The sequence below is a fragment of the Haliotis asinina genome, chromosome 1 (assembly GCF_037392515.1).
Source record: "Haliotis asinina isolate JCU_RB_2024 chromosome 1, JCU_Hal_asi_v2, whole genome shotgun sequence".
NCBI classification, from domain to species: Eukaryota; Metazoa; Mollusca; class Gastropoda; order Lepetellida; family Haliotidae; genus Haliotis; species Haliotis asinina.
In genome coordinates, this window is record NC_090280.1 from 74,288,608 (window position 1) to 74,303,899 (window position 15,292).

At 42.0% G+C, this 15,292-nt stretch overlaps 1 protein-coding gene across 1 annotated transcript; it reads right to left on the reverse strand.

The window, feature by feature from the left end:
* Positions 1-27: 27 nt before the first annotated feature.
* On the reverse strand, positions 28-14,122 carry LOC137282447 (sulfotransferase 1B1-like). The gene is made up of 6 exons (XM_067814199.1): positions 13,989-14,122; positions 8,382-8,556; positions 5,775-6,095; positions 4,397-4,500; positions 2,198-2,336; positions 28-1,873 (listed from the first exon to the last, which is right to left on the reverse strand). Exons 2-6 carry the CDS (start codon positions 8,539-8,541, stop codon positions 1,761-1,763), a joined length of 837 nt encoding a protein of 278 aa, XP_067670300.1. The 5' UTR covers positions 8,542-8,556; positions 13,989-14,122; the 3' UTR covers positions 28-1,760.
* Positions 14,123-15,292: the final 1,170 nt, after the last annotated feature.

Genomic DNA, 15,292 nt, shown 5'->3' on the forward strand with positions numbered 1-15,292 from the left:
ATTTAATGAAGTTACATAACAACAACTAAAGAGCTCGTAAAATCAATTTAATGCCAGTAACTACATATGTAAGTAGATCATTTCACCCCGCCAGTTTCGTTGGCCCGGTGGTCGTCCGGTAGAGCGTCTGCCTACTAATCTGAAAATTCAATCTCGCTTGCATAAACATTTGTACTTTGAACTTAGTCATGAACGATACTTTTTACTTGATTTCAAACACTCATGTATCATTTGAATCTTGATGTTCATATCAAATTAGAAAAAGTAAAACCTGGGAAGAGATCCTTCTAGCGAAAAGTGAACCTTTTCTCTCAAAAACAAAATCGTCCGATGGTTATTCTTGGAAAACAAGAGATGACGTAATACACAGTGAAGGTTTATATAGACTGATAACATATATCTTTCACATAAGATTCAAATCATTCGGGCACCTTAGCCTTGAATATAACAGTTCATTTCGCAGTTGTTTGTATGGTGTGGATGTCAATACACGGATAGTGGTTAAACGCACACAGCTGTGCACATAGAGTAGTGGGTGAGTGAGTTTAGGTTTACGCCGCACTCAGCGATATTACAGCTATATGGTGGAGGTCTGTAAATAAGTGAGCCTGGACCAGACAATCCAGTTATGAAAAGGTGAACATCTATCTATGCCATGGGGATAACATGTGTCTACCAAGTCAGCGAGCCTGACCACCCGATCCCTTTAGTCGCCTCTTGGTTTACTTAAGATCAGGTCTAACCCGGATCTTCACGGGTGGCACATTCAAGGCGGCATCGGTATAGAGCACCACGTGACCGCTACTTGAGACGTAGGTCATTTTTCACTCTGGCAACTTTTTAGGGTCTCAAACAGCAGCAGATAATGCGACGTTATGGTTATAGTAAAACCTCCAGTGGCCAAAATAGCATTGCCATCAACAATCGGTCCTAGTCTATCTCTCAAGGTATGATTAATAATCAAGCGTGCACGAATTGTACTTCAGAAACCCTTCAGCGGTCAGAAGAGACGACTGACGGGATCGGGTGGTCAGGATACGCTGTCATCGTATCCCAGTTGCGTAGATCTACGCTCATGACGTCAATCACTAGATTGTCTGGTCCAGACTCGATGCATGCTGCGTGTTCCTATTGCCTAGATCGATGCTCATGATGTCATTCACTAGTTTTGTCCACACGCGATTATTCACAAACGTATTGCCAGTATTATACCGAGTTCAGCGTTAAAGCACACAGTAAATGTGAAGGGAAAAATGTGAGTTTATTAAGACGTGTAGTCGTTATTGTACAGGAGTTCGGTTTCTTCCGGACGAAAAGGGTTGTACGAAGTTATCACATATACTGCATTCCGGTATATAGTGATTATTTTCAACTTCTTCTAAACAACTGCAGCAGAGTAATATTAAGATATGTAAAACATAATATCCACTAACGTTACGTAACTGTAATTTTGTAACTGTACAAAAGGTATGTTTGTTCTGTATGTTTTATAGCATTATTTGCATTTAACAGAAGTCAAGGACTTCTGTTTGTATTTCTCCATTTGAAAAAAAGTCACCAACAAGTTAACACATGATATTCAGAAGATGAAAGTGGCAACATTGTTCACCAAACCATACTCGTCACAGACTGATTCGACTGGTGCATGACGTCGTATTTCACGTGCGTAGACTGATGTTCATGATGTTGATCCCTGGATGCTTATGATCTTTGTAAGGTACACATGACCGTCGTACTACAAAGGCTGTCTCTCAATGAAGCTACAGTGTATATCTGAACTGGAGCTGAGAGTTGATCATCTTCTCCTGGTAGAGCTGATCAAACCACTCGTTCTGGGACACCGTGAAGCAGTTCTTCCAGTCACCCACCTCTCCTGGAACAATAATTTTTAAAGGACTGGTGGATATATGGTACTATTTCTTCTTGTTTTGTTGTTAATTCCACTTGATGTGTATATTGGTTGAAATGTCCATAACGAACTACCGTGTTAACGAACTGTTGTTAGTGGTCCCTTACAGTTGTCATATCTCTCTCTCTCTCTCTCTCGCCTTCTCTCAGCCATTTGGCTGGAATATTGCTGAGTACGGCGTAAAACTAAACTCACAAAACTAAAACTCAACTCTCTCTCTCTCTTTCTCTCTCTCTTTCTCTCTCTCTCTCGTAAACTGGTTGACAGTTTCATTAAAGACTAGAGAACCTTTTCTGAACACCGCACTGTGAGACTTGACATCTTTCATCTTGTTAAAGCTGCAGATGTTGACGACCTCACTCAGGAACTCATCACTCCTCTTGACATCAAGGAACCTGCACAACCTCCTCAGCTGTTCCATGGGATCCTTAACAAAGTCAATGGTAAGAACATGTGTCCAACAATGAAACTTTGCACGCCTTAAGCACGAGCTTGGTATTATCAGCACGCTATAACGCTCTCCCCAACCGATCGTCACTTAAGTGTATGCTCGTTATACACACATATCGTTCATTTTGACTAACCGATCTTCATTTTAGCATATATATTCTCAACATATTCGCACACAGTTGTTACGAGTGTTGTTCGGGAGTGTTCACAAAAACGCATCTCGTTCAGTTAGTGTTTATGGAATAAACTAACATTCGTAGGAACACATCGATTTCGTTCATTCCATAGAATGACTGCACGAGATTTACAGGCTAGTGAACTGCACAGGATCCAAGATTCAATGTTAAACATTTTTTAGTTGTTTTTTTTTTTCAACATCGCAGATGACAGACGTTTTGAGTTAGGTTACGTTTATATTTTAGACAATCAGTTGGGTTTTCTTAGTAAAGAAAGTTAGAAGTTAGACATTTCGAGGTTAGATTAGTGTGGTATTAGTCGGGTTTTGCACATTAGCAGAGTTAAAATTTAGATACTAGGATTTAGTAAATTTAGCTAAATTCCTAGAAATTCATCAACAATAAGTTTGAACATTGAATCAGTACTCAGTACTTCACACATTCCTTTTTACGCATAGATGTTATCATATTTAGTTCTTCAGCTGCTCATTAGAAATAATTGTTATCACTTTTAGTTCCTCACAGACAATAAGTGTTATCACGTTTAGTTGATTAGATATATTCACACAAGAACCTTCAGAACAAGTGTGTTTTCTGTAATTTGTATTATCATTGATTAAGTGATACTAGTAGTTATCACTGAGTCACAGTGTTTGGGGTTTTGAGTGTGGAATGTGAGTCGCTCTTCAAACCATGTAAACTACTCAAAGCAAGAAACGCATAGGTAGTATTTTCCATGTAACTTTTCGAATTTGAATAGCTGGTGCCTATGCAATCAGTATATCTACGGTGAACGCTGTCTGCAAACATATCCGACTTTGAATCCATTGTCAATTCGCCAAATCGTACCAAAATCTGTTTTCCTCAATAAATGTAATAAATTGTGAACGGGAAGAAATTCATGCGTTTCCCTTAGCACGCACATTCCATGCATAATTTCCAATAAAAATCGGAGGGGTGGGTGGGGGGGTTTCAATGCTCTTGGGAGGCGTGGGGGTGTCAGTCTGCGATTCGGAACTGAATGTGTCACCGAGTAAGACTTTGGCATCGCTACCAGCAATACACGATCGCCCCAAGTCAGGTCGATCCCGTGTGACCACGTCCGCTCAGGACAGGTTTATTCGGCTTCGACATTTGCGGAACAGGTTCACCACAGCATCCTCCACAACATCGGTGACCAACCGATCCTCCTAAACCTTTTGGTATATGCTGGGGTGTTTGTGTAGCCTAATCGTTAAAGTGCGATGTGACATTGTGGCTTTAAGATCCCATTATAAGATCACTATACACATTTTTTCCATTACTGGATGTAAACAAAAAAAACATGGTTACACTCTCAGGACGTGCTATGCAAATCTAATCTCATCACATGTATGTCATGTCAGAAGATAATCACTGTAAAGCAAAAAAATAAATTATATTTACAGAACACAAATACGCATTTCTAAGGCGCCAAAGTTTGCCGAAGACGGGTTTTGAGTAAACTGTTATATTCCACGAAGCCCACCCTTCCCACAGACTAAGTCCAGAACGATTCCATGGAAACCAGGAAAAATCAAAATGCAAAAAATCTGTAAATAGCAAAAGGCACAACCTTAGGTTTAGTTTGTTATGTTTACCAATTTTGGCCTAAAATATTGAACGGTTTTTGACTTATGCTCCGGAAACGAAATTATTACGGACGGACAGACGGACGAGGCGACGAATAAATATAATGCGGGGGGATTAAAAGCAAGCTCGTAAGGTATCATCAAATCCTTAATCAGGATAACGTTAGTGTTGCAGTGGAAAGACATTCATCTGAATCTGGGAATGCGTAAGTCTTTCTCATCCACCGCTAGATAAAAGTAGAAGCACATACCTCTTTTATATCTTCATAAAACACTGTCAACATAGGCCACTCTGGATAGGTTTTCTTCACCTTCTCCCATGATAACACATGGTCAAACCAGGAACCATGGTAATCTGCAACATACATTGAAATAATATATATATATATATATATATATATATATATATATATATATATATATATATATATATATATATATATATATATATATATATATACTAAAATGTTCCCCGAGCACTTTTCCAGGTTTCTCCTCACAGAATGTATTGCTGAAACTCTGGACATAAAGAAAGGAACACCTGCACTTTCATATGTTCCCTTATTTGTTTCCATGAGTATCATATTGATGCACATGCGTAGTTAGCAAACGGATGGGAAGATGTTAATCTTTTGCGTCACAAGTGTGTCTGCCTTTATTGGATTGGATAACCATAGCCTCGAGTCCACCGGAAGTAGTTTCTTTATCAATAACCAATCATGAGGCGTCATTCATTTTGCTGCTGGGAGAATGTCATGGACCTTAAAGAATCTCATGAAAGCAAGAGACGTTTACAAACACTTTGACCAAACAAGATATTTCCGCACATCGGGGTTTCTGAATTAGGGTTGTGTATAACGCGTTCACCCATCTAACCAAACACCTGCGTTCGATTCCCCCAAAATGTTTAATTTGCAGGGCCTATTTCCACCGCTGGAATATACCTAACAGCTGGGTAAGGTTACTCCTTCAGTATTTATACGTCAAACGTCCTTTGCAGTCTTTGGTAGAAATATGTAGACTGACCAAAGACTTTATTTGACAAGAATGGACCTGTACAGATATATGGCGGTTTCAATGAGCATGCGTCCGACCACATTCCCTGTTTTCAAATAAATACCTTTCAGAAAGTTACACATACGAACAAGTTTCGATGCAGGGTTCCGATCCACAGATCATAGTATTGTGTTCATAGTGTAGCCACATTCATAAAGCATATGGTAAACTGGAGAGATGGGACAGGTCGTAACATTACGGATGAATTTTATCAAGTTCCATTACAGGGCCCAGGGCCCGTTTCACTAGGCTATCGTAGAGCTACGACTGTCGTTAGTCTATACTATAACATAGACATACAGCAGTCGTAGCACTACGATAGCTTCTCGAAACGGGGTCCCGGTCCACGTTCGTAACGCTGTGACATTCGTAAAGGATATGGTAGACTACGGTTACCACAGGTCGTAACGTTACGAAAGCTTTGTGGGTCCAGGACCCTGATTTTCGCAACGTTCGTAGCCCTAGGAATTCATACGTTTGATCGTAGTCAATGTGTTAAGAATGGGTTTAAGACGTTCGTAGCGCTACGAACGTTTTGTGAATAAATAGCCAGGATAATAAGGTTACACGTACATTTTCCTAGCGCACAAGGCCTTAGGAAGTTCTCCCACTTCCCTGTGTAGCAGCTTAAAGGTAGCTTCGTTATGAAAGGGAAATACGAGGCCATCACATCTTTCGGGTTCCGGTATATGATGATCATTTTCGGCTTCTTTTCAATAATCTCAGGAGACAGTTTGGACAAAGGAGCATTGGAAGCAAGGATCCTCGGGGACGGTACGTCCGCATATGTCTCTTGCGGCACACATTCCATCATCATTTCATTCATCACGGCAGCATCTTCAACCACACGTCCGCGTAACACCTGGCGGGTCAGCTCCCACAACCAATGATTCCCTGAAGGAAATACTTGTAATTAATATACCAAAACATGCGCATACAGAACAGGAACGTGACGAGCATCGAATCATAATCTTACGAACGCAGCATTGAATTAGTTCTGGAACTAGGACTGGTAATTCGTGTTTTCAGCAAAGTGCCTATTTTCAGTGTTCATCCTAAGTAGTGAACTCCCCATACCTGATCTATAATCAATGGGTTTTAACCAAACTTACTAAATTGAAATACTGTTAATAGCTTCATTACATGAAAGTCGTTCACAATTACACGATGACAATGGCTCACTGACTTCGCTGAGACATCATCGTATCCCAATGCGTAGATTGAAATATGATGTATGTTGACCAGCAGTTGAAGACCTAAAATAACTCAACAATTTTCAAAGTTCATGTAGTTTTACTTACAGAAATATACTCATGGAAAAATAAAAGGGAACGAATGAAATAGATGTGACTTTTAATCGTAATTCTACGCCATTCTTCCAGGGGAGCCATGAAAAATTCATCCAAAATGTTGGGTTGAACAGGTCTGTCCCGAACATTGCGGCCAAGAACATCCCAAAGATGTTCGATGGGGCTAAGGTCAAGACTTTTAGCCGGCCATTGCAACACCCGGACACCTGCAGCCCTCAGTCTGTCCTGACAAACATGAGCGATGTGAGGGCGGGCATTGTCATGCTGGAACTCGAACATTCGACTTGCTGTACTCGCAAAGGGGATCACAATCGGGTTCAAGATCTCGTCATGATATCGTACACCTGTTAGCCTGCCATCAACACACACAAGATCTGTTTTGTGGTCAAAAGTAAACCCGTCCCACACCATAACAGAGCCCCCTCCATGCTGTCTGATGGTGCAGGCACTGTGACGTTCCCCAACGCGTCTCCAAACTCAAATTCGACCGTCATTATGGTCTAGTGTGTACCTGCTCTCATCACTAAACATGGTGTTTCTCCATTGATGTACTGTTCTTCCCCCATGGTTCCGTGCTCACTGCAGTCTCAAGCGCTTGTGTTGCTCAGTCATGTTGATTCCAACCAATGGACGACGGCTTTTTAGACTAGCCGATTTAAGACGATTACGCACTGAACATGAACAAATTTTGACGTTTGTTCTACGCCTGAATTCCGTATTGATTTTGGAGGAGGATTTGAACCTGTCTCGCAGAGCAATAAGGCGCAGGGTCCGGTCATCCCGTGGGGTTGTTTTCTTTTTCCGTCTCTGACCACGCCTCATTTTGACGTCACCAGTCACTCTTTAGAGATTCCAAAGTCTGGATATCACGCTAGCAGACTTGTGAAAGGTTGTTGCAACCTGTCCTAATGTGCTTCCACCAATAACCATGCCAACTGCCTCCCATTTCTGTGACATTTAAGTACTGTCTCGCCATGTTAACAATGTTTTTAACCGTTATGTTTGACAATGCACATACGCGTGTGTGTGTGTGTAAATCTAAGTGCATGTAACTTTAGGAGCATGTAGTGCACGTGCATGGAAACCATTATGGTGAGTTTGAGTGAACTGCTCTTCACGAAAACGATAATACACGGCGCTGAAGTTAGTAAACAGAAATTTTGAATTGTCCTAAGAAACATGCGTTCCCTTTAATTTTTCCATGAGTATATAAACCAAAGAAATATTTCAATGTCACTATATACCTCAATCTGTCCTAATCTGACCCGTAGTGTGCTGTTATATGCGTAGTGATTGAGTTTTTTTAAGCCGCTTTTAGCATTTTTCTATTGCAGTAGGGGACATCAGAAATGAGCTTCACTCATGTGGGGAATCGAACCCGTGTCTTCGGCTTGACGAACAAACGCTGAAACCACTATTCTACTTCATCGCTCCATATATGCCCTGTACATATTTTAGCACTGCAGTATTTATTATAGGTGATTAATATTGGCTATAAGAACATGAGCTGCAATTGGAAAATGCACCTCAACGATAATACAATATTTCCTCTAATAATTATAAGCACCCGAAGTCTGGAAGTCCATTGAGGAAAGTGCATGTGTGCTCATTAGGGTAAATACGGTACCGACGGGTTTTTTTTATAACCTCGCTCTGCCTGTGTAGAACACATTTTAAGGACCCGTACCTTCGTTGTATCAAGTCCCCACCAAACCATCGAGGCACATGAACCCATATCTCCCTCGTGAACAGTGAACAAATTATAATGTGTTTTAAAGGTATGTGTTGTGCTCGCCTTAACCCACCTTTTACTCATAACTGTACTCATTAAATCGCCTGATAAAACAGATTACTTCAAATGTGTACTTGCCTGATTTCGGGTACCCAAGAATGAGCACGTCATCTATTCGTATTTTCACTGATGTCAGTCCGGTGATTGCCCTTATGTTGAACATAGGGAAGGTATGGTCATTGTGTTGTATGCATCTCATAGTGTCCCCGCCATCATCAACAACCGTGGTTTCAGTCATACTTTACAGCTGCACCTGGAAACAAACAGCATCAGTTGAGGGATTTTAGCATTATCACGAGGAAGGATATTGGAAATAGACCTCACGTATTATCCAAGTGGGGAATCGAACCTTGGTCTCCGACGTGACGTGATGGCATTAACTAGTAGGGTTTCTGCTTGAGTTTCTTCATTTATCTCTCTGCTGCAATATACAGATGAAACTAGTCATGTATATACAGCCCATCAATAGTTTAGACTCACTAGTGCAAATGTAGCCACTTATCTCAGGACCCGTGAAGGTCCCGGGGTAGAACAGGCCTTCAGCAACCCATGCTTGCCAAAAAAGGCGACTATGCTTGTCGTAAGAGGCGACTAACGGGATCGAGTGGTCAGACTCGCTGACTTGGTTGACACATGTCATCGGTTCCCAATTGCGCAGATCGATGCTCATTTTATTCATCACTGGATTGTCTGGTCCAGACTCGATTATTTACAGACCGCCGCCAAATAGCTGGAATATTGCTGAGTGCGGCGTAAAAATAACCTCACTCACTCACTTATCTCAGTCAACTGTTCAAAATTAGATTTTGTAAGATATCCCACTACGTTTAAAAGGTTGCAATGTGAAAGAAATCGGTAACGTGAAACAGATTATTGTCATGAGTTAAATACATGATGAAACAATGAAAGTCTCAAGATGGGTAGTATACATACCTTCTTTGAGTGGCATTTAGAAGCCATTATGATGACGAGGAACACTTTTTATTACAACAGAGGCGACGCTGACACCATTATCAAGCATGTATTGAAAATAAGCAAGATCGTTCCTCTTTATATTTGTACAGCTTAACACATGGCGAGGGTGTTTCGTGAACCACATGAGGAGAGCAAGGAGCTTCCAGAATTTTTTTGGCTGTAGTAGTTTGCTAAAATGACCAAAATTTATTCCATTGCCCCATAGTGGATGAGTGGATGTTATGCCGCTTTCAGCGGAAATGGGCTTCACACATTATGTACCCATGTGTGGAATGGAACTCCTGTGTTCGGCGTGACGAGCGAACGCTTTGGCCGCCAGGCCCAGTTAGAAATATATAAGGCGGCGGTGTGTATTAATAGACCGGAGCATCCAGGGATCAACATCATGAGCATTCCTCTACCAAAAATAATTAGACCAGAAGAATGACTACAAAGCCGACTGGGTGATATCCGATCCACATCCAGCTGCCTGAGCTGGAGTTCGTTGTAATATGTTGAACTGGGCTACAGCCATACTGGCTAATATGTCACAATATCAGCTTCCATTGATGCTTTCTAAGTGACGCTAGAGATTCAAACGGCATTCAACAAGTTAAATTCTGAGATACTTCGGTGAAAGATCAAAGGCGCCGACAAAATTGTATCAGACGCTAATGTACACTTTTTGCATTACGTCACAATGTGTTGACGTCACTGCGCCATTCCAGTCTGAACCCTCGTAATCGAACTTATTTGCATTACGTCACAATGTGCCTGACGTCACGGTGCATGTTAGCTTGGGTCTGCTGGTAGTCAGAAATAGACTCTTCGGACTCACAGTCAGTACACTGAAGTGCTCATCAGCACCATCAGCTTGCAACAAAGCATCAAGGTATTGTTCTCAGAGAGATTGTAAGTGAGTTACAGGTGTTGGTCACAGTAGTAGTATTTCAGCCATATCGTGACTAAAATAACTACAAATTCATGCTAAATGCGCACATTTAAAGACACATGTCTACGAAGGGCAGTAAAACCAACTAGAACATCACAATATCAAGAATTATAAAACTAGAATATATATCTATACAGTATAAACTGACGGGCAAAAGAAACTTTCCGTGTACTGTTTATACAATTACGGAAAAAATAACATAAAACATGTGAGGAAAAATAGCTATACTGCTTCAATAATCAATTAGGCACATTTCACACAATAAAATACGGTTTTTAAGCATTCCATTTCATCAGAGGAGACACAGTTTGCCACATGGGGTGAAAAGTGAACTGTGTTATTCGTACCCCTCTCTCCATTACATGACACGTGCTCTTCATGTGTGATGACTTTTTTTATAGACACTGTTGGAGCATTGTCCCAAGCAGTGACTTTATTATAGCTTAAAAATATTGCATATTGTACTTTTATTTTATCGATCATTAATAAGGGTGTTCTCTTTCTTATGCCCATTTGTTTAGATCCCCATACTTGGGGCCATGGAGACTTACTGTACATTTGCTCCTTGAATGGACCCTAGACGGATATACTCCGTCCGTTCAGCCGCCGGCTGCTGAACATACTATGACTAGAATTGTGGTCGGTTACAACCGAACATACTTACGTATGAGTCAGTGGAGCAATAGATTTGGATATCATTACATCACTACCGCATACGACAACAGTACTCACGTGGTGTGTTTCCGACAGGAGAGACGACATAAGAGCTGAGTACTATAAATACAGATATATAAATAGAATGCCACCTGTTGTTTTTATCAGCACCATCAGCTGACACTGCGTGGAAAATATTATCTCGATCTGTAAATTCTGACAGTTAAGTTATATGGATTTTGATGTGCTTGCGCGTATCATTTATTGACAATTATCACATTATTTTACTCCTGTTAGTTTACTAACTTATTTAACGATATTTTGCGGTAATAGGTTTCGGTGTACCTGCTCCTTAATGGCTGAGGGTGTCCGTCCTGTTGTCGCGAAATAGAATGCAATTGACATGTAATTTCCCATGTGTACTCAGGCACAGTGTCAAGCAGAAGTACTTACAGCCAAATAAACCTTTCAGCGTGAGTGTTGCAGTGAAGTGAAGTCAAATACGGATGGTGTCTAATGACACATGTCTTTACTGGAGATGAAAACTTCACTCTCAATTAACCATGACACTGGAAAGTCACAACATCAGGTATCACACACAGTATCACATGTGACCTCCGTGGGCATCGGGACAAGCCTGTACTCGTCCACCTACTCATGGAAATCGTAAGTCGTTTGTTGACGTCTTGTGGAATTATTGCCCATTCGTCTTGGAGAGCCTGTTCGAGCTGTCGCATGTTGACTGGCTGCTGCTGTCGGAGTTGTCTTCCGAGATGGTCCCACAATAAATAAACGTTCTGTCCGGCTAAGGTCGAGTGAACGAAACGGTCACAGCAAAACGTCAAAATTATGGCGTTGGAGAAAGTCTGTGGTGAGTCCTGCAGTGTGGGGTCTGGCGTTAGCATGATGGGGAAGAATTTCTGGGTACGTCAAGTCGGAACACCTCATCACAATATCTTTGGGCATTCATTTCGGGCATGTAAGTTGAATTGTTACTACACGTGTCTTCTGACCAGCGTAAATTGCTCCCCAAACCATAACACCTTCACAACCAAGGGTGTGAACATCTTGTAAGGAGTTTGGTGCCAACCTGAAGTCGATGCACCCTCAGGCTACCGTCAGCATTAAACAGATAGAATCTCCTCTCGTCACTGAAGAGGACATGTGACCAGTAGTTCGTCTCCTTCCTATGACGCTGTTGATGCAGTGACTCAGTGCTGTCGCTAATGATGACGTCAGAGTCAACATCCGATTGCGAAAATGGATAACCCAGGGACAACGGTCTTTTCCGGTGTAGTGGACGTCCACTGCGTTGGTAAGCTGTCTGGCCTCATTGCTGAAAGTCTAGTTTAAACAGTCGAATTATGGTTTGGCTGGGGCAAATAACGTAAAGCCAAATCTGGAGTCAATATAAACTAAATGCATTAATATGGATCGGGAAGACCATGATTCACCATACCAGACCAAGATCGCTACATCCGGGTATCCCACCTGCTTGACTACCATCGATTTGGAGCCCGGAAAGTATCCGATCAGACATTCAGGATCAGACTCCGAGAGGCGGGTCTGCGTGCCTGACATTCAGAATCAGCCCCTCTCTGACGATGATTACATCAACGTCCTCGAGTCAGACGGTGTAGCTCGGTGCAGCCATGGAACCTTGGGAACTGGAGGCACATTTGGTTCAGTGATAAATCGCGTGTCTACAGACCACGTAATGACCGTTTTACATCCATATGCATCCAGCAAATTATCAGATTTGGTGAAGATGGTGTCAACGTGTGAGGAGCCATCGCATACGTAGGCAGATCGGAATTGGTGCTCATCAATTCAATCTAAGGGCCGCGCGATCTATCGACCAGATTCCACCCCGTCATGTACCTCGCCTTGTTGACCACCAGAGGAGGCTGTTTCAACAGGGCAACACCAGATCTTACAGAGCACGTGCTGCAGCGGACTACCTGGCCAATAGCAACGCTAATGTCCTCCTGGTCTAGATCCCCGGATCTGAACCCAACTGAATATCCGCGGGATCGGATCGATACACGTGTACGCTGACGTCGTAATCCGCCATTGAAGCCTTTAACAGTTGTTCAACATGCTACAGGGAGAATGGAGAAGGATTCCACAACGAAATATCAAATATCAATAACTGATTCGCGGGGTTCTAGTGAAATTGTAAACAGGGACCACTATCTTTGCTATGTCATGTTTACCTAAATCACAATAGGTAAGCCTTGACCCTGACCCTGATAGTGACATTTGATCAGAAAGCTCGTGCTCCAAGGGTATTCCGGCTCATTCACATTCTCTGCAACCTTGAAGGGATTTTCTTATACAAATGACGGCAGGTAATTCAATTCAAGGCCCCGCCTCTCCACAGAAATGATGACATTTTCAAAGACGGGTTTTATAGGCACTTATATAACAGCTGTTGACATTTACCTTTATTTTGCATGTCAACAAAATAGTACTCGATTTTGCAATGCCAACAGGACTTTATGGCGTGATTTTGAAACGCACAAACAAATGCAAAACTGTATGAGAAAATTAAGAACATCTAAGACTTTCCATCTGGTTGTAGTTGAAGTGAATAATTGTGCTATTTCGATTTTTATTTACTGCAATCAGATCGCTTTCAGACTGGATTATATTATGCATGGGCGGATCCAGGAAATTTGAAAAGGGCGCAGAGACCTCGAACCCACTGAACCGTCCATTTACTCCGCCAAAGCAAAACAAAATCCTTCAACCGTCTCACTTCACCATTATGGCCAACTTTCTCTATGACTGGGGGCTGGGGTCATGATGATTTTTACACAGGGGCATGTGCAATGTGAATTACACCTCCCCTTAACTGCCTCTCCCCCCCCCCCCCCCCCACCCCCTCCAATGCACGTGTACAAAACTGATAACCCCGCGACCTCCTGAAGACAAAATGGCTAACCAGGTGCCCCTTGAATTCATCATCATCAACCAAATTATTAACGCTGCCTAGTGACAAAATGCGTTTAGCAAATATAACTCTGTAGTAACAAATACAAAAGTCTTAATTTGAGATTTGTCATTATCTGGTAATAACTATGTGTATGAATGATATGTGGACATTTTATGCAAAGTCTCACCTTCTAACAGACGCTGGGTGCCTACTTTAAATGAAGCCCAGGATCGCACTACTTGAAATGCCTCAAATGTATGGGTTTTGTTAGTGGAGCACGTTAAATCTTATCAGTAGGTAATGGATACTGTCACTGAAAATGGGATAATTCGTATTCACGTCACTTTAGGGGTATCGTTTGACCTCTGACATACGTCTGGCAAATCAGCAAAGCGTGGTCGGCCTTCTAATTGGTTCAAATTGCCTCGGTTTGGGGTCGCATTTGAGTCATATATTTGTAATGGTATAGAATTGTGTTATGAGGCCGCATGACGATTCAGACGTGTGCAACTATATACAAGGACAGGATAACGTGTGGTTTGAAAATAAACTGCTTTCTCATCGAGGCGGTGGGGGGTCAAGGATAGTTTATAGCTGTTTATATGAGGATCTTTCATGCAATCATTCTCCCACCAACCAACAGTGTTGCATATATATGTAGGGGTGGTGGGATAGCATAGTGGGTTGGGCGTTCGCTCTTCACGCTGAAGACCCGCGTTTGATTCCTCACATGAGCACATTGTGTGAAGCCCATTACTGGTGTCACCCGCCATTCTTGCGTGACCCGCCGCTGGAATACATATATCTAAAAGTGGTGTAAAACCATACTCACTCACTCACGTGTATATGAACATGGAAAATGTATTAAAAACTGCTGGCAGCTTTCGCCACTCAAACATTTTTATTTCAAGGTTTAATGCAAGCGGGTCAGAAGCACAACGTTATAGTCGAGATATCCATTAACAACAGGTGTCTCACATGTTGACAGTTGACTAAATTTCAGCTGTATATCGTTTCATGACGTAAATAGGGCTTAGGTTGTGAAACTTGATCGGGTGTAGTCGCTAGCAAGCGTGTCTTTCTCTGAATCTTCTTTGTTTCTTTTTTAAGACAGCAGCAATAATATCGCTATAACCCTGTCAAAATGGGGCTAAAGACATTCCATTTCATGAACGCCTATAATTGACATTTTCCTTTCCTCTGTAAACAGGAGCCGTGAAGATCTCGGGGTAGAATAGGCCTTCAGCAACCAATGCTTGCCACAACAGATGACTGTGCTCACTCGCTCACTCACTCACTCACTCACTCACTCACTCACTCACTCACTCACTCACTCACTCACTCACTCACTCACTCACTCACTCACTCACTCACTCTGTAAACAGCTTTAAGGCGCCATGAGTATGCTTGAGTGGTTTGACACTAGCGCTTCAAAAATATCCACTAATTTTATATGGCGGCGGTTTGCAAACAGGCGAGCCTGGACGAGGC